The following is a 19,719-nucleotide window of genomic DNA, read 5'->3' on the forward strand; positions in this document are numbered from 1 at the left end:
CTATCTGTGGATCTGTGACAATCAAAGGTTTTCTCCATGACCGGGTCCAGGAGCCCCCTCCTTTCTCATCTACATCAGAGGAAATGTCTGAGCGTACAACTCCTAGGCCAGTCTCACGGAGATGACCAATCCTGCTAAACCACCAGAAATCCTGCCAGATGCTTGGCTTGGCCCATCTGAAATTCATGTTTATGTTCATTTTAACATAGTAAGTAAAATCACCCCTTAAGAATGGCAGGCATCGGCTGGGTGCGGTGGCTCACACCTGTAATCCCAGCACTTTGGGAGGCCGAGTCAGGTGGATCACGAGGTCAGGAGATCGAGACCATCCTGGCTAACACGGTAAAACTCCGTCTCTATTAAAAATACGAAAACAAAATTAGCCAGGCGTGGTGACATGCACCTGTAGTCCCAGCTACAGAGCGAGACTCCATCTCAAAAAAAAAAAAAAAAAAAAAAAAAGGGCAAGCATCAGTGGTGACCCACAGTACTGGAGCCCACAGAGCCTCTTTCAGGGAAGGGCGAGGCTAAGCAACTCCTGCAAGGACCCTCTGCACCCCACACCAGCATGGCTCCTTGGGGCTGAGTGGACTATGAAAGAAACACATCAGGCATCAGGCTGTGATTCGAGGGCCTCGGCTCTGCCACTAACACCCTCCCACTCCACCCCGCCCTATGACTCTGGGACACACGCTTCCCTTCTCCAGCCATTAGATTCCACTATGGTAAATTTCAGAGGTGGCACTAGAGAATCCCTGAGATAACTTCCAGCTCAAGATTGTGGAAAACATCCATGGCACCTGCTTACAAACACCAAGCCCAAACATCATCCATCTTTTCAGGATTTGTACCCTCGGCCCCCAGGAACATCCACATATGTCGTTTCAAGGAAGGAAAATGTCAACCTGTCATATATCAAGTCAATCTAACCTCACAAGATCCCAGTGCGCATGGTCATGGATGAGGACAAAAAGTGTGTGCGGGTTCTGGAAGGAGTTTTGCAGAAAAGCCTTAAATTTTGTCTGTGCCTCCGCGTCTAGCTTCAGGACATACTGTTCCACCCTCTGCTTCGTCATGTGCTCTTTCTCCAGACCAAGCTCCAGTAAAACTCCTGCAACACAATGGAAATACATCAATAACTCCAAACATGCCCCCTGGTTTCCATTCACTCAACAGACACCTGATGAGCTACTCCTATACAGCAGGTCCTGAGCTAGACCCAGAGATGCGAGAGTAGGGAAAGGGAGGGAAAAAGCTCCCACACAGGTTACAGCTGCGTAACTGTCCTGCCCAGGAGCTGGGGCACAGGCAAGCCTTGGCTATGTGTATAGCAGCCCTCCCTAGGGGCACCGGCTTCACGAAGCAGCTGATCCCAAGCGTGGTAAGACAGAGGGAACCGAAAGGTCCTGCTGGCAGCAAAATCCCTCTCTCAGTCTGAACGCCACAGGGCTACACATTACACCACTAAAGAGTAAGTCTTTTCAGTGAAGACACTGAACATCTGTGTACTCTGTGGTTAAATACGATATCCTTGAAAGTACAAGGATATCAGTGATGCAACTGATATCAGATAGCAACACATGGTTAGGTCACTAGCCTGAGTGCGACATGGTAAACGTTCAAGTTTCGGCTCTACCTTCAGCAGATCCTAAAATCTTGGGCAAGTCACTGTCTCTGAACGTAGGTTTCACAACCTATACAACAAGGGCAACGATCCTTGCCCTATCCACTCTATAGCAAAGAACAGTGTCAACACCCAAACACGGATTTCGGCAGATCAAAGCTTCTCCACACAGGCCACGTGACTTCTCCCTGAAACATCCCATACCTGAATGCCACACATGGAACAGAGTCTGCTGGTAGGTCACTTCTGAGGGCGGAATGCAAATGAGAAAGTCCACCTTCTCAAAGGATCCCAGGTCCAGATTTTGGGTGCTGGAATCCGCAATGGAACACACATGGGAGAGGAGCTTCTGCGCCACTGCCAGCTGGAAGGGCCGGATGCTGTGTGGCTCCAGATGGTAACCTGGAACCAGAGCCCAGGATGCCAGGTGAGCCCCAGGGCACATGGCTACTGCCAGGCCCTTGGCCAGAGAATCAGTGACTGGTCCAGGGGAGACAGCCCCATGCACAAAGCGATGAGGGAAAGGGGAATAACTCTCGTTTATCAAGTCCCTGCTCTCAGCTAAGCAGTGGCGGGTGTGGGGGTAGCGATCATTTTATGCACCATCCTTCACTTAATAATGAAAGCAAGAACCAAGCACTTGGGGAGCACAGCGGAGGCAGTGGCCTCTTCTGCTTAGAGGGGACAAGGAGCCCATCCCAGGGGAGGTGACACTGAGACTGGACTTTGGAAGAGGACTGCAAGCTCTCCAGAAAAGAAAACTAACGATGGTCATTTAGGAACTCCGTATGAATAGAAAACATCAGCAACAGACTCGGAGGCAGGAAATGAGCATCGAGAAATCTGCCATCTCAGAAACAGTGATGGATGTGCAATTCAAGATTAAATGAGATTGTCATAATTAAAGACTGAATTTTAAATGAGGCAGCAGGTCTACTGTGACTCTAAAAAGATGTCCTGTCTCGTGGATGTGCCCCTGACATTGCTACCTCCAATCTGAGCCCTTGGATTCTGCCCCCCAGGCCAGATCCAGGCCCTCGCCAGCGCCCTCTCATCGTCCACCGGACACACATGAGCCCTCTGTCCCCTCAGCACCCACTTAGCACACTTGTGCCCACTGTCCTCTCTCACGGTGCACACCTGTGCCCACTGGCGCCTCTCACTGCACACAGCTATGCCCACTGCTCTGTGTCACTGTGCACACCTGTGCCCTCGCCCCCTCACTGTGCACACCTGTGCCCTTGCCCACTCTCACAGTGTATACCTGTGCCCCCACCCCCTCTCACTGTACACACCTGTGCCCCTGCCCCCTCACTGTGCACACCTGTGCCCCCACCCCGTCTCACTGTACACACCTGTGCCCCCGTCCCCACCATACACACCTGTGTGCCCACTCCCTCACTGTGCACACCTGCGCTCCCACCTCCTCTCACTGTACACACCTGCACCCTCGCCCCCTCTCACTGTGCACACCTGCGCTCACTGCCCCTGTCCCTCATCACTACTTGGTACCTCCTCCACCCTGGGAGATTCCTTTTCACCACTCACTTGTGCACACCGGTGTCCCACTGACATCCAGGGATGCTGCTTTAGTGACAGAAGAGGCAGTGAGTGAGGAAGAAATATGGCCTTGATTTTCCTGGTGAAATTTGTCCAGCAAAATGTCAATGTCACCCTCTGCCCAAGACAGAATAAACAAATGGGTTTTCCACGTCAGTGAAATTCAGCAAACATCTACAGGGCAGTTAGTGTCAGGTACTGTCCTGAGGCCTGGAGTCGTGAAGGTAAAGAGGACGTGGCCCATCCTGTCAAGGGGTCTTAGCCTAGTCAGGATGAAGACACACTGCCAGAGTGAGCTCCCCCCACACAGACACAGCCAGTGCTAGGGCAGAAGGAAGAACAACATGGTAAAGGACAAAGGGGAAGGTCCCAAGCCCATCTGGAAAACGAACGGCCTGGGAAGCTTTCTAGGGGTACATGAGATGAGTCTTGAGGGGTGGGTAGCTAGGCAAACAAGGGAGAAGGACGCTCACAGCCCAGAGCACACCGGGACACAGAACTCTCTGGCAAGAAGGAAGACAGGGAAGAGAGGCCACCAACGCTGGAAAGGTGGAGAGAAACAGGTGCAAGGGCCTTGTGTACCGCACAAAGACAGAACCCACAAGGTGCCCTCCACCCCTCAGGAGAACTCTACAGCCCAAGCAGGAAGAGATGGCCAGCCAGAACCCGCAGCTGTCACTCAAGAAAAGAAAGGGACGGAAATGCAAGTGCACAGAATGAGGGGCACTCTGCAGTGGAGGTCAGCCCTGCCAGTCACCGGCAGGGTGGGGCAGAGATGACCTCCCCCGGCACTGATTTCTGTCCTATGAACGTACGCATATGCACCTGTCTCATGACAAGCCTACCTGGACAGAGGGTGCTAAAGAAGGCCCCCAGCGAGTCCACCTTCCCCGTAACCAGCTCGTAATTGACTTCCTTCTGGTACTCTGCTGGGGTGAGAAGGCTCTCGGAAAGAATCCGGGCTTGGTATTTTCCTGGAAAGCAAACAACTTTCACTGTACCAATCGTATCTTCCCTGCTTACTGGCTGTGTGGCCCTGGACTAGTCCCTTAACCCTTCTAGACTGACATTTCCCATCAGGAACCTGTGGCTAACAGCAGGATCTATCTCCCAAGCCTGCTGTCAGGCGACGCAAGATAACGGTGCCTGGCACATGGCAGAGGCTCAGGGTCTACTACTGAATGTCCTACTCACAGCAAGGTAAATAATTTATTTTTAAAAACACACACACACACAGAATGGGTTTAAGATTAAAGAACGCAGCCAAGACGGGCGGATCACGAGGTCAGGAGATCGAGACCATCCTGGCTAACACAGTGAAACCCCGTCTCTACTAAAAAATACAAAAAAATAGCTGGGTGAGGTGGCGGGCGCCTGTAGTCCCAGCTACTCGGGAGGCTGAGGCAGGAGAATGGCGTAAACCTGGGAGGCGGAACTTGCAATGAGCTGAGATCCGGCCACTGTACTCCAGCCCGGGCAGCAGAGCGAGACTCCGTCTCAAAAAAAAAAGATTAAAGAACGCTGGTCGGGTGCAGTAGCTCACGCCTGTAATCTCAGCAGTGCGGGAGGCCGAGGTGGGTGGATCACCTGAGGTCAGGAGTTTGAGACCAGCCTGGCCAACATGGCGAAAACCCATCTCTACCAACAATACAAAAATTAGCCGGCCCATCTCTACCAAAAATACAAAAATTAGCTGGGCATGGTGGTGCACGTCTGTAGTCCCAGCTACTCAGGAGGCTGAGGCAAAAGAATTACTTGAACTAGGGAGACAGAGGTTGCAGTGAGCTGAGATCGTGTCACTGCACTCCAGCCTGGGCAACAGAGCAAGACTCCGTCTCAAAAAAAGAAAAAAAAGAAAGAAAGAAAAAAATGTTAAAAGACAACTCAGACACTATACTTAAAAAGTACATTAAACGCCAGGCACAGTGGCTCACGCCTGTAATCCCAGCACTTTGGGAGGCTGAGGTGGATGGATTGCTTGAGCCCAAGAGTTTGAGACCAGCCTGGGCAACATGGCAAAACCCCGTGTTTACAAAAGTACAAAACTGAGCCGGGTGTGGTGGCGCACACCTGCAGTGGTCCCAGCTACCCCAGATGGAGGCGGACGTGACAGAATCACTTGAGCCCAGGAGCTTGATACTGCAATAAGCCAAGATCTCGCCACTGCACTTCAGCCCAGGTGACAGAGCAAGACCCTGTCTCAAAAAAAAAAGTGCATTACATTCTGCACTCTTAAAGTAAACTTTACAAAGTACAAAAAATTCCGGCCGAAAATGCACACTTGTGAAGATTTAAGCAGGCCACGAAAGCTCACGTGTTTGGTGTCTGCCTCCCCCACCCAAAAGAACACTCTGGGCAGGCAGATACTGCTCTGCTCCCTGTGGGCCCCCAGCCCCTAGAACAGTGGCTGTACATGTGGGGCCTCAATGTGTGTTTTTAAAATTACATCAATTGGCCGGGCACAGTGGCTCACACCTGTAATCCCAGCACTTTGGGAGGCCTAGGCAGGTGGATCACTCGAGCTCAGGAGTTCGAGTCCAGCCTGGGCAATATGGTGAAACCCTATCTCTACCAAAAAATACAAATTAGCTGGGCGTGGTCCCAGCTACTTGGAAGGCTGAGGTGAGAGAATCTCTTGAACCCAAGAGACAGAGATTGCAATGAGCCAAGATCAGGCCACTGCACTGCAGCCTGGGCAGCAGAGTGAGACCTTGTCTCAAAAAATTAAATTAATTGGCTCCTGAACACAGACAACACAACAAGGTCATTGTTTTTTGTCTCCAATAGATGGGTGAAGAAACACAGAGCTCCTGGTGTGAGTGACCACCCACGTGGTGGAGCCAGGTTTTCAACAGGGTCCTTCCACACTCCCAAGCTAACCCCAGGGCTAACCTCACCAGCCACTCAGAGCAGGGATGAGATTGTAACTAAGTCATTAGTCAAGGCTGCCTTCTGAAGCCAGCTACTGAGCACGAACCACAGGTGCTAACTGCTTCTGCAAACCCGGGCCACCCTAGACAGAAAGGGAGAGAACCACCAAAGGAGGGGACCAGGAACGCAGTTCAGGGGGCCCAGCGCTCACCAGTGACGGCGATGCAGGAGTCGATGGCCGCGCTGCGGCAGGCGCAGATGATGACCACGTAGTTGGTCTTGGCGAGCTTGCCCTCGACCAGCAGCCGGAACATCTCGGAGAGGCCCTCGGCCAGGGAGTAGGCACACTCGATGACGTGCACGCTGTCGTTGCAGGAGCTGGCGGCCAGGCTGGCCAGCCAGGGCAGCTGCGCGGAGGTCACGGGTGCCGCGGCGCTGGGCGCGGGTGGGAAGGGCTGCGGCGGCGCCTGCTGGTACTGCCGGATCTCGGTCAGGTGCGACTCGCGCCAAGAGCGCAGGAAGATCTGCTCCAGGTCCTCCATCAAGGGCACCTGGTCCGCGGCTGCAACACAACGCGGGCGGAGGGCCTGCCACAAATGCCAGCGACATCCGGGGACGCGCAGGTGCAGTGATGTGGAAGTACCCATTTAAGATATTGCTGTGAAATCGTATCACAGACGGCTGGAGCACGAGGGGAGGGCATAAAATCCGCCACAATCTCACCACTGCCCTAACAGAGCCACGGTATTTATGTGTATTTTTAATCTTTTTTTTTCCATATGAAAGTTTTTTTTTTAATTATAAGATTATTTGTACATTTATTTTTATTTTTAAGATTAAGCATTCTCTTTGACAATCCAGAAACATAGTCCTTGCTCACTCTTCGGCCACACACACGTAAAACAGTTAAAAGTGATTCCTTAATTTTCAATGACAAAGTAGGATAAAGGAATATGTTCTCAAGCTGCAGTTCAATTTTTCTGTCCTCTTTTCAAAAGCAAAAATCTTACTTTGCTACCAAGCCACTCACCAACTATAAGGAAAGACAATTTTTCAAAAAGCCAACAAAACCCAGTAAAAAGAATAAGTATCAACCCAAAATTATCACCCAAAACACTGCCATTGCAAAAAAAAAAAAAAAAAAAAAAAAAAAAAAAAAAAAAAAAAAAAAACAGGAGGAAGCCAAATTCCCATAGCTTGTTAGAGAAGGTCTTTAAAAAGAATTCAGAAAGTTAGGACTGGAACTACAGTGGTATAGACAGGTTACACTGTCCCTATGTGCATATACAGTAGTAAATGTGTAGAACATTTAGCCTGGGAATATAGGCTTTCTCCTACTCCAGGACAGGGAATAAAAACATGTGTTGCTGGAATTAATATTAAAATTGTCCCTACAAATAGCTGTAATGATTGTCCGTATAAACTTTGGGTCTTGCATTCTTTCCATAACCGTGACCCTATCATCAGTTTCAGTGCCATTTTCAGCCATCGTAAAGAGCACTGTTAGTGCGTCCATAATGTCCCATCATATGTAAGCACCACCGTAAGTTTACTCAGCAAGGTCTCTATTATGGATTCTCTTATTCCAAATATTCACCTTTATAAATACCTCTGCAATGCACATCTTGACGTATAGAACATTACTTCCTTTGCCTAACGTCTCAAAGGTGGATTTACAGAACCAGCTAATACATATCATCAGCTGGCTTCCAAACGGCCTGAATGCATGCGTTTACCGCGCAAACGGTGCATTTGACAAGTACTGGTTTTACTGCACCTAAGCACCACTGGGTGCCATCATTTGGGTTATGAATTCAGAAAAAGATGACTTGATTTGTGATTCACATGTCTTTGATGATGAGTGAGATTGAATACTTTTCAATATCTGTTTCTTTCTGGTATTTTTTCTTTTATGAATTGCCTGGTTTATACGTCCAGATTTCACACTTGATGAGCTGGAGGAAAGCGCACCAGGCTTCCATTTAGAAGGTGGTTCCAGTCCAGCTCTACCCAGCACCAGCTATGCGGCCCTGAGCTATCTCATACGGTTTTCTGAAGCATCACACGCGGTTCATGCCACCTGCTCTGTGGGCCGTGCCAGAATGATTAAATTGGCTTATATCTCCATCTTTGATTGGATACATTTAATCAGAATTCACTACTTCAATTAGCTCATTAAATTAGAATTTAATTAGATTAGCTGTTATCTCTCTCTCTTTAAAAACTTTCCTTTGAGTCCACATCTTCTTCCAGAACTAAACCCTACCCAGAGCTGTCTACACATGCCATACTGTCTCCTCACCTCCAATCTCTCTAATCCACTCCAATGTGACTTATCCCCAATCTTTGCGTACATCATCATCAAGGTTGCCAATCACTTCCCATGGCCAAACCCAATGGTCAGAGTCCAGTCTTCCCTCTGCTCAACTCCCAGCCATGCTGGCACAGTTGATCAGCCCCTCTCCTTGGGAATGTTTTTTTTCACTGCTTCTTACCAACATTCGCCTATTCCCTCAATATAGGTTGGCAGACTGTCGACTTGAGCCGCGGATGCTGTGGGGCATCAGGAAAAGGACTCACTGACCCTGCCTGGCCTCATGGAGCTTACACCCTAACTGGGGGAGACACACTTAAAGGGAACAATCACAGACCCTAATTCCTGGTACCCTAAAGATAAAGGGCATAGGATAGGGGCCTGGAGGGCGGGATCTGTCTTACACACAGTAACAAGAAGGCCTTCCTGAGGAGATGATGGGTGACCTGAAACCTGAAGGACATGAGGGAGCAAGCCACACAAATGTCTTTGGCAAGAGCATGTCACAGGGAAGGAACAGCAAGTGTGGGATGCCTTGGTGGGACCAAGATTGCTGAGGGGTACAGCGGGCTGGGACAGAGCAAGCAGGTGGGACCAGGAAGCAGGTCGGGCCCCGGGGAAGGGGTGGAGTGAGCGACTGATGGGAAGCCGCGGCAGGGCTCTGAGCAGGGAAGAGATGCAATTGGATTCCCAGTTCTCAGGGATGTGGGGAACAGGGCAAGAATAGTGCCCCGGTGAGGGGACAGCCACAGGGAGGGTGAGCGAGGCTGGATTCAGGATGAAGCCGTGCTTACTGACGGACTGGTGGGGACTATGAGAAAGAGGGCAATGCTGGGTTTCCCAGATCCTCCACTGTCCTTTCCTTCCTTCCCACCCGTTCTATCTCAGTCACCTCTTCTGGATCTCTGAAGATTGGAGGTCCCCAGGCTCAAACCTTGGCTCTTTCCTCTCCCCGTAGCCACTCGCAGCTGGTCTCACGGCTTTAATATACATCATCTGTAAGCCAATGTGTCTTAAATGTATACCTAGAGCTTCAACCTCTCCTGGGGCTCAAGGCCTGCCCATGCAAATGAACACAGGTGATTGGCTGTCTCGTGGGCATCCTGTACAAACTCATGCCAAGACAGAACTCAAGTTCATTGCTACCATTCACCTGGCTGCTCAGGCTGAAACCCAGGCCCCACCTGCTCCCACCCCCTTCAAAGGGATTTCCAGCCGGACTTACCTTCAGAATAGCCCCTCCAGCTCACTGCTGCTGCCCTCAGTGGCCCAAGCCACTCTGTGCCTTTAATAGGCAACAACTGACTCTTTCTCCATTTCCGCCACTGCATCTGCACCATCTGACTCCACACAGCAACCAAGGTGGCGTTTTTAAAGTGAAAATCAGATCACCTCCATCCCCTGCCTAAAAATACTCCGGTGGCTTCTCCATGTGTCTACCATAGCATCACACTCTTGACCGGAGCCTGCCCCCTGCGACCACACCTCTCCCTCACACCCTCTCTCTGCTGCAGCTACACTGGCCTCTCCGGCAACCTGGGACGCTCACTGCTCCCCACCTCACAGTCTCACCTGGCCTCCCTCTCTCCTCAGGGCCCCACCTGCCCTCATTCCTCAGATCAACACAAGGCTGACTCCTTCTCAGGGTCGAGGTCTCTACTCACAGAGGCCTTTCTTCATGCCCCTAAACTGGCCCCACACAGACACACACTAATGCATGCGCCCACCTTTACCTGCCTGTTTTCCACGGGTTTACTGCTTCTGTCTCCCACTAGACTAGAATCGCCTCAAGGGCAGGGTCTTTACTCAATTCCCTGCTGTATCCCTGTGCCTGGAATGGCAGATAAATACTTTTGGAAATGTCTCCATTAACTTCAACCTACTTTCGGCCCCTCAGTGTGGGTACGCCCGCAGTGACCTCACGACGTCCTCCCAGTGGAGCCATAAGCTCTCCCCACATATTTCAATTCCAGCAGCCCCAAGTCAGCCCCCACAAGGGCCGAGGCCAGGTCTGTGCTTGGGCTGTGGCCCCTCCCTGCCACCTGGCCAATAGGTGGAGGTGACTCACCCAGCTGGACCAGGTAGTACACAGTCAGCAGGAGCTGCGTCTCCTCAGAGATGGGCTGGATGGCAGAGGCGCCATACTGCTCGTGTGCCCGCGAGACAGACTGGGAATTCTGGTAGCACGTGTACAGGAGGGGGCTGACCACGACGTCATTCAAGTTCCCACACAGGTAAGGGAAGTTCCCGTGGCCTGCAGAGGAACAGCAGCGACTTGGCACCCGGTCTTGTGCACAGCTTATGGCCCCACACATGTGGGTTCTCTGGGGGTGAGGGAGTTGAAGGGGACAAGTGAACTGCGCCAGGTCCCTCGAGTGCCCTGTCCTGGGAAGCCTTGCTCATTGGGTGCACCTGCTCACCCTTCTGGAGCCTACGATGAGAGGAGTCACCTTTTCTAACCAATGGGGCTGTGCCACTTACTGGTTCATTTCGTCCAATCCTCTTATTTTTTACAAGTGAGGGAGCTGAAGGGAGGGACTTGCCCAGAGCCAAGCAGCCACCACCTGTCGCTCCTCCAGCACCACCGACGGGACACCTTGTGGGCAAAGCACCTTCCAGAGCTTCACTGGGTGCTGCCTGCCAGGCCTTGCCTCCCTGACTGCAAGCAGGGAGGATTGCGCCCTGCATCCTCCCTCCCAGGGCTGTCCGGCAAGGTAAGTTGGGATAATACATCACCACAGAGACCAGAAGACTGAGTCATATTTTTTTTTTTTTTTTTTTTTTTTTTTTGAGACAGTCTCTTGCTCTGTCCCCTGGCTGAAGTGCAGTGGCGCGATCTCAGCTCACTGCAACCTCCACCTCCTGAGTTCAAGCGATCCTCCCACCTCGACCTGCCGAGTAGCTGGGATTATAGGTGTGCATCACCACACCTGGCCAATTTTTGTATTTTCAGTGGAGACAAGGTTTCACCATGCTGCCCAGGCTGGTCTTGAACTTCTGACCTAAAGTGATCCACCCGCCTTGGCCTCTCAAAGTTCTGGGATTACAGGCGTGAGCCACCATGCCCAGCCCATTAGAAGATTCATTCTGAAGAGAGCCCTCAGAGGTGGAATCGCCCGGGCCAGGTTCAAATCTCTTTCCACTATTATTTAGCTACATGACGTCAAGCAAGAAGCTGAACTGCCCTAAGCCTCAGTCTCTGCATTTGTAAAATCAGGTGAAGCTATCAAATCCTCTCGGGGCTGCTGAGCTCCCAGAGGATGTGTGTGTGTGTGTGTGTGTGTGTGTATATATGGTTTTGTGTGGGGGGGGGGGTATCTTGCACTCCGGGTACTCCATTTAGTCACCAAAAATATATTTTCTGACTTTGGCTGTGTGCTATATGCAGACGTCCTGCCAGGCTTAGAGAGTAAAGCTGGTGCCTGGGGCACAGGTTGTGTTCTCAAAGACATTGCTTCTCAAGGGCTTGCCAAACACCTGCTGGCCCACCCAGAGCTTCTGATGCAGAACTGGGGCCTGATTCTGATTCCAGGATGGGTCCGTGAATTCACGCCTCTCATAAGCTCCGGGGCGATGCAGGTTCTGCTGGACCGGGGGCTACCATTTGGGTAGCACCACGTACAAACATTGCAGTTGGCAAGAGGCAAGGTAAAGAGTCACTATAAAAGCAAGCATGTGACATTTGTCATAAAAGAGGGACAGAGAAGTGACAAGGGGGGCAGAGGAAAGGGAATCTAAGACAACTCCATAGAGAAGGCACAGGGCTGAGTCCAAGGCCTCAGGAGGGCTTGGACATGTGGCTGTGGGGACAGGAGTCAGAGACAAGGGCTTCACAGTGAGGGCTGCAGCGGAAACAGAGGCAGTGGAGGGAACAGAGCACACCCGAGAACCAAGAGGACAGTCTCTATTCTGAGATTGTTCGTGTGAGACGTAGACTGGCTGGGCTTTCTTTTCTGAGGCTCCTGGCTCAAAGTAGAGGCAGGTGAAGCCCTGCCTACACCTCCAAGCCTTGCACCCTGTCCTAGCTCTGTTTCCTGAGCACTGTGTTCTTGAGACCTACCACAGACACATCATGGCCACATAAAAAAATGCATGCAACATGACTGAAAGAATGTTGGCCTTCATTTGAGGTAGACAGTGGGGCCCAGTGGAACTGCCTCGGTCATTGGTCCTATGTCATGCTAAGGTCGAAACTCAGAGTTGCATGCTACTTCCTGAATACCCTGTCCAGTTTTTGTTTTTTAGGAAAAAGATATGCTCTTTCTTATTTCTTAATTATCAGCGTGCTTCTCCCACTTTCCTACAATCCTCCCTCCTCTATCTACAAGCATGATACCAAATGCAATAATAACGTATTTAAGAGGGGCCTGCGTGCACAGTGTGTGTGTGTGGTGTGTGTGTGCCGTGCCTACGTGTGTGTGTGTGTGTGTGTGTGTTGCCATGTGCCAGCCATTCTGGTGCCTGCGATCACCAGCCAAGCTCTGCTGAATCCCCCCACGGTTTCCCATTGCAACATCTCCAGCTTCGTCAAAGGGATTTCTTCAGTTGAGCCAAAAGTCTACCCCCACGTAGCATACGTTAGCCCACTGCACAGAACGGATCAGATCTAATTTTGTTTGATGCTTCTACAGTGGTGACCATGGCTATCTTTGCCCAACCAAAGTAGATTCCATAGTCAGAAAATCCTAGTGGCGTGGGTGACAACAGGCAACAACCCATCAGAGCAGGGCTCCTGCAGCCAGGGAGTCATTTGTTTTTCCTAATCCTCAGCACTCAGCACCGGGCCTGGGATCATGGCGGGCGCTCAATGAAGCTGAGCAGATGAAGGAAAGAACGAGGAACAGGCAATTCCCTTCATGGCAGGGAATCACTTCACCCAGACCCACTGTGGAGAGCTGTGACAAGCTCCATCATTCTCGGCATCTGATCAGGGGCTGAACTAGTGACTGGCTCTGCCTTGTTCTTTCCTTGCTCTGGAAAGCACTTTAGGTTTGTCTCGGGAGGATACCCTTGGAGTCAGACCGCGATGAGGTCTCGCTTTTGCCTGTTTCTCGTGCCTTCCTTCAGGTTCTTCCATTCCCACGACTTGGTGCACTGCTGTACTTGCCTTTAAATATCACTGGCTTGGCCTTGCATATTTTCAGCAAGTTGTCAGGAACAGACACTGGTTCTCCAGAGGCCACCACTGGGAAGGTGACTGAAGCTGGTCCCACCAAGCCAACCTGGGGCACGCAGGACACGCCTGCGCTCTCTAGGAACACCGAAGAACATTAGTAAAAACATCAGACAAGGCATCCACTTCTCACACACCTGACATCAGGCCAAGCAGCAATGCTGCTACCTCCTGATCAATGTCCCTGATTACAGGAGCACCAAAGTCTTAGAGTCACAGATTCCTAAGGTCAAGGGCACCTTTAAATTCCTTCCGTCCATCCTTGCCCCAATGGTTCGGTCTCCTCTTTGATATCCCTGCCAAGTCATAAACAGCCCCTTTTAAAATTTCCCAAGGATCAGAGAACTCACTATCATACAGGGATCCTAGACCTTGCAAAGCAATTCTAACATGTGAGAAAGAAATCTTTTGTTACACCAAACTCTGCCTCCTTAGAACTCCCTCAGCAGTACACACGCACATTCACACACATGCACGCGCACACACGCACACATACACACACAACTGGCAGCAGCACTACCACCAGTACCCAAGTCTGGAATTCTGGGCAAGGCTGCCATCACTTACCATACTTAGCTCTGTTCCCACCACCTTGGGGGTAGCCACCGTCTGGAGCTGATGGAGATTCTGGAGACCATCCTTTGTGGCGTTTTTTGGGGGGCCCGGAGTTTGACAAGATACCTAGACAATATTCAGAGTGTGGATTAGGCTATCATCAGGAAAGGGTTCCAATAAAACTTTCCCTTGGTGTGGAGCACAATGATCTGTTTTGTTTTGTTTTTTGTTTTTCTAATCACAGTTTCACACGGGTTTTAAGGAGCTAGTGAAATATCTAGGCATAAGGAAATGTCAGTTTTTGTAAATGTTTCATTCCAAAGTTGTGTGTGTGTCTAACTGATCTCTCTCTGAGCCCGAGCTCCTTCATCTTTAAAATGGGACACTAAACCTTACTCTGAAAGGTGGTTTGATCAGGACTAAAGAGAATGTATGTAGAGTGCTTTGTGAGGGAGCCTGGGCCCAATAAGGTAGCCAGAATTACCCACGTCATCATCATCTTCACCACCATCATTATTGTTATGGACATATTCCAATCTGAAGGGCTGGAAGAGAGAAATATGTTTCTGCAGATGGGGGCAGCAGCATCTGATCCACCACCACAGCTCCACCGCTTGGGGGCAGTACTGATCCGCCTGTGCTCCCCTCCCTGCCCCAGCCGGGAAAGCTAATTTCAGACTCAACAAAATCAAGTACAGAGGCTGACACCCACTGCAATGAGTCATCCCTGCCCACTCTAGACAACAGCATGCTCATGACTCAAGCTAACTTCGTGAATGTTTCAAAATATCAAGAACTGGTTTCCATAGTTTCTTGACTAACCAGACACAAAATTTCCCCTACATGTAGAGATTCACGTCTCAACCTCAACTGTACATTAAACTCAAACGGAAAACTTTTAAAACTCTGTCTGGATGCAATCCTATCCCAGTTAAACCAGAAGCCCAGCATGGGAGCAGGACTCAGGCATCCCAATATCTCAGCGCTTCTTCTTGATTATAATGCACAGCCCGGTGGAGAAACACCAATCAGAGCAATGGTTCTCCAGGTGTCACCCGAGGCACTGCACAGAACCCACATGGGCCTTTTAAACCTGTGCCTACTAAACCTGTGTCCCTGGGCCCCGCCTTGACCTCCGGAATCACATCTCTGGAAATGACGGTAAGAAAACAAGATCCTTTGTAAGCCAGCCTGGTGACTTTTTTTTTTTTTTTTTTTTTTTTTGAGACGGAGTCTTACTCTTGTTGCCCAGGCTGGAGTACAGTAGTGCAATCTTGGCTCACTGCAACCTCTGCTTCCTGAGTTCAAGCGATTCTCCTGCCTCAGCCTCCCAAGTAGCTGGGATTACAGGCGCGCACCACCACACCCGGCCAATTTTTGTATTTTTAGTAGAGACAGTGGTTCACCATGTTGGTCAGGCTGGTCTCGAACTCCTGACCTCAGGTGATCTGCCCGCTCAGCCTCCCAAAGTGCTGGGATTATAGCTGTGAGCCACCACACCCGGCCAGCCTGGTAATTCTTAAGCACACTTAAGTGAGAATCATTGCTTTAGAGTCTCTCAAGGGTAATCAAAAAAATATTATCACCTCATTAGACTGACTAAAAGTAAATAAAAAGTTAAAAGCATAAAGTACTTTGTTTACAAAGAACTTTCAAACCCGTGGCTCCTTTGGCCCTCCCAACAACCACTGACGCAGCTGCTGTTTTCTCCTCCCTGTTTGCAGGAATGAGGCCTTTGACTCTGCAAACATCTGTCCCCAGTTGCAATGGGAGACCCCCCACAGAGGCTAAGCAGCCAGCTGCTCTAAAAGCTCTACTGAACGACCAAAGGGGACAGGGCTTGGAAGTGGATCTCAGTAAGGATGGAAGAGACGCAGATGTGTTCTCACTTTTGGAAGATAACCCTATAAATAGCTCTAAGTAGACCCTAAGCCCATGAGCTCTTTCCAAATGATGTCACCAGGAGCTGCTCCCATGGTACCAATGTGGATCAATTATTTCTCAAAATGTCTCTTGGGGAGGTATTATTTGGCATTTTTGGGAGATGATTCATTATGTAGACTGCTTGGTGCAGGACATTCCGCATGCTGCCCGCTCTGTCCCAGCATCAAATGCCAGTAAGACCCTGTGCCTGGGACAACAAATCCATCCTTTACCAGAACATTTCCTACCCCCGCCCCCCAGGGGGCAGCACTTCTCCGTTGGGAACCAGTGAGTGCCAGGACTCAAGGCTTCAGTCAACTCCTTGTGGTATTAGACGCAGTTTCTTAAAAATTGATTTTGAGCTCTCTCCCCAGAGCAGAGGAGAAGGCCCAGGAACTCCAACACTTCAGCTGTGCTCAACACAACTCAACTCAGCCAGCGTCATGCCCTCTGGCTGGGCTCCCCAGCAGCTGGTACCAGGGGCTCCAAGATGCACGTTACCATGGTGCTGCCCTTGGGAACTGCACAGTGCCGAGGCCCCGATGGCCACATGTGGCTGTGGGACTAAGCCTGGGACGGCTGGGAGCCCCGTGCACTCACAGGGAGGCCTCCTGCATGGAGCAGGTGCCCCCTGAACTAAGCTCACAAAGGTGATGTAATAGGTGAGTGGAGAGAGCAGCCCGGAGCCGGGATGCAGGCACAGAGCATGCAGACAGGAGGATGGGGTCATGGGGGTGGGGGAGCTCAACTGCCCAGGGCAGCCAAAATAGCAGGGAATGAGGTTCAGCAGGTGGGCTGGGGCCAGATTCTGGAAAGGCTTGAGTGCTCCCCTAGGCAATTTGGAGGAGCTCCATCTCCCACACCCCTCCATGGAGCATGGCAAGGAAAATGCAGTCAGTCCCACACAGAAGGCTTCCCAGGGCCACCTTCACAGGGTCCCGGGCTGAGGGAGGCCCTCATCTCCCTGCTGTTCAGGGTGGAGGTTGGGGGGTCCACAGACAGCCCAGAAGGGAGGCTGTAGCAGCGTGGCATCCCCAGTATCCTCATCCCCAGGTGTCCAGCCCTGCAGCCACAGGGCTGCCCCCAAATGCAGCACTCGGCAGAGAAGCAGCAGTCCCTGGATGAAAGCAGGAGGCTGCCTGGGGCTCGGCTGCTGCGGAGGATGGGACTCGCTACTGCCTGGGACTTGGCTGCTGTGGGTTTCAGACTCCAGGATGGAGGCGCTGGTTGGGAACGGGAGGCCTCGGATTCTGTTCAGAAACTACATTCGCCCCTTCAGTCAAGAGTTAGACAATTCACAAGATTTTCACCAGGGAGGTCCTCTACCAGCACAGTGGAGTGGGAGCTTAGAGGCCTGCCCCTGCCTCTCTGGACCTCTGTCTCCTCCTCTGTAAAACAGTGTTGGCCTAGATGGTTTCTAAGGGTTCCTCCAGTTTGATGTCTTAGATCTTCAAATCCAGTTTAGCTGAGTGCATGATGGAGGAAAGAAAGAAAGACGAGAAGTGGCTCCAGATGAGCATGGTGGGGAGAGCACTGGACTGGGAGTCCTCAAGCAGGTCCCCAGGTTGCTCCACCTGTTGACAGCTTCCTCAAAGCCTCCTCCGGCAGGAGGTCTGCTCGGCCCCTTCACTCACCTCTCTCATCCATATCCTCACCTCCTCATCCCTCTTTGCTTCCTTTCTCCCTTTCTCTCTCTACATGATGCTTCCCCAACTTCTAAGTTGCAGTTCAGTTACCACCTCCTCCAGGAAGCCTTCCCTGAAAAGACTAGCCTCAGCAATGACGCTGATTTGGATGAGAACAGCCGGTACCAATTAATGAGCTGCCAGATGTGCTCTGACCTTTCATACAGCACCTCATCCCTCTGAACAACCCTTGGAGCAGAATTCTTATCTCCAGGTGAAGAAACATTTATTGAGACTTGGCCAAGGTCCCCTGACTAACAAGAGACAGCAGTAGGTTTTGAATTCATATTTATCAGATTTGGAAGCCCATGTTCTTCCCCAACAACACATTGCCCACTGTTGCTCCAAAATTCTACCATCCTGCAGCTGTGCAGCCCACAGGACAGGTCACTCGCCATCACCACAGCTGTCTCACTGCTCCTTGGCACACACGAAAACTCCTAAGTGTCACTCACACAGCACCAGTGCCTGGACCCAGACCCATGGACTCAGGAGGCACCCATGGTCCTGGCCTGACACTCATGGAAGCCACACCAGACTCCAGGAGGCTCAGCGGCCCCAGCCCAGCAACTCCCATGCCCCCTCTGGCCTTGGCCCAGAGAAGAGCAGGATCCCCAGGACAGCCAGGACAGGCAGCGCTACCTAAAGCCGATGGTCGCGGCAAGGCCAACAGGTTATTCTTTGCCAGCTGTTGGCACTTTGGGGAATCTTTGCCGTTGAAAACAGCCGGACCCACTGTTGCGCTTAGTGAGGAGTGATCAGAAGCTGGTCCTGAAAGCAGATAGAAGGCAAAGAGGAGGGTCAGTTCACGAGAATGCCCTGGGAGCCAGGCAAGGAGGAAATCACTTTCCTTGCAGTTTCACAAACTAGCTTTTCCCCAGCAAGTCTCATCAGAAAATCAGAATTCCCAACAGTGATTCTGCTACACTGAGAAGATACATGCAGACACATGCACACACACACACACACACACACTTCTGCCTACACACAACATACACATGCACAAACATGTACACACACACACACACAAACACATGCCTATATACATGCACACCCAGGAACATGCACCCTCCTGCTCACACCCCAATGGACACACAGCCTGAGTGAAAGGACCAGGGGACTTCCTGAATTCCAGGACCACACCTGAAACTGTTCCACTTCCTTCTACCTTCTCTCTCAAGACCTCTGGTTGATATGGTTTGGCTGTGTCCTCACCCAAATCCCACTTTGAATTATAGCTCCCATAATCCCCATGTGTCGTGGGAGTGACCTGGGGGGAGGTAACTGAATCATGGGGGTGGTTCCCCCATATTGTTCTCATGATAGTGAAGAAGTCTCACGAGATCTGATGGTTTTATAAAGGGCAGTTCCCCTGCACACGCTGTCTTGACTGCCGCCATGTAAGATGTGCCTTTGCTTCTCCTTTGCCTTTCGCCATGCGGAACTGTGAGTCCATTAAACCACTTTCTATATAAATTACCCAGTCTTGGGTATGTCTTCACAGCAGTATGAAAATGGACTAACACATCTGAAGTCCAGGAAAGCAGTTGGGTTTGCAGCTACCTGTGTGCAGGCTGTTCACAGGGCCCAGGGCTCCCCAGGTCTAAGGGTAATTCTGGGGACAATCATGGCTTCTGGTCTCCTGGGGCTGACAGAACTGCTTAAGTTGTCCATGTCAGTCAGAAAGGTCTGGAAAGAGCTTGGGTCAGGAGTAACACTGAATGTTTCCTGTGGGTTTAAGGGGGTGGCTCTGAAGCCAGATGACATGTGTTTGAGCCCAGTTCCACCACCTCCCAGCTGTGTAACCCTGGACACTTACTTAACCTCCCTATGCCTCAGTGTTCTCATCCAGAAAACAGGGGTGGTCACTATAGCAACTCAGAGCCACAGTGAGAACGACATGAGTTAGCAGAAGAAAGTGCCTGGAACGGTGCCTGGCATGTAACATGCTTTGAGTACTTGCTGATACTATCATCTTATTTAATTCTTACAATTGCCCTACAAATGAGACAGA

At 50.9% G+C, this 19,719-nt stretch overlaps 1 protein-coding gene across 17 annotated transcripts in view; it reads right to left on the minus strand.

Annotated features, from left to right (window-relative positions):
• Positions 1 to 19,719, minus strand: part of GREB1 (growth regulating estrogen receptor binding 1) — a 160,035-nt gene that overhangs the window by 44,150 nt on the left and 96,166 nt on the right. For 16 of the 17 annotated variants that reach the window (XM_050753886.1, XM_050753884.1, XM_050753885.1 and 13 more), the window contains exons 7-15: positions 18,348 to 18,476; positions 14,110 to 14,223; positions 13,477 to 13,620; positions 10,438 to 10,623; positions 6,267 to 6,617; positions 4,030 to 4,158; positions 3,173 to 3,301; positions 1,829 to 2,026; positions 931 to 1,111 (exon numbers count right to left, since the gene is read on the minus strand). In XM_050753886.1, the coding sequence (XP_050609843.1) occupies positions 931 to 1,111; positions 1,829 to 2,026; positions 3,173 to 3,301; positions 4,030 to 4,158; positions 6,267 to 6,617; positions 10,438 to 10,623; positions 13,477 to 13,620; positions 14,110 to 14,223; positions 18,348 to 18,476 (1,561 nt within the window). Of the gene's footprint in view, positions 1 to 143; positions 357 to 930; positions 1,112 to 1,828; positions 2,027 to 3,172; positions 3,302 to 4,029; positions 4,159 to 6,266; positions 6,618 to 10,437; positions 10,624 to 13,476; positions 13,621 to 14,109; positions 14,224 to 18,347; positions 18,477 to 19,719 lie in introns of those variants that run through there. The other variant, XM_050753888.1, reaches the window with a different exon arrangement.

Source organism: Macaca thibetana, chromosome 13 (genome assembly GCF_024542745.1).
Source record: "Macaca thibetana thibetana isolate TM-01 chromosome 13, ASM2454274v1, whole genome shotgun sequence".
NCBI classification, from domain to species: Eukaryota; Metazoa; Chordata; class Mammalia; order Primates; family Cercopithecidae; genus Macaca; species Macaca thibetana.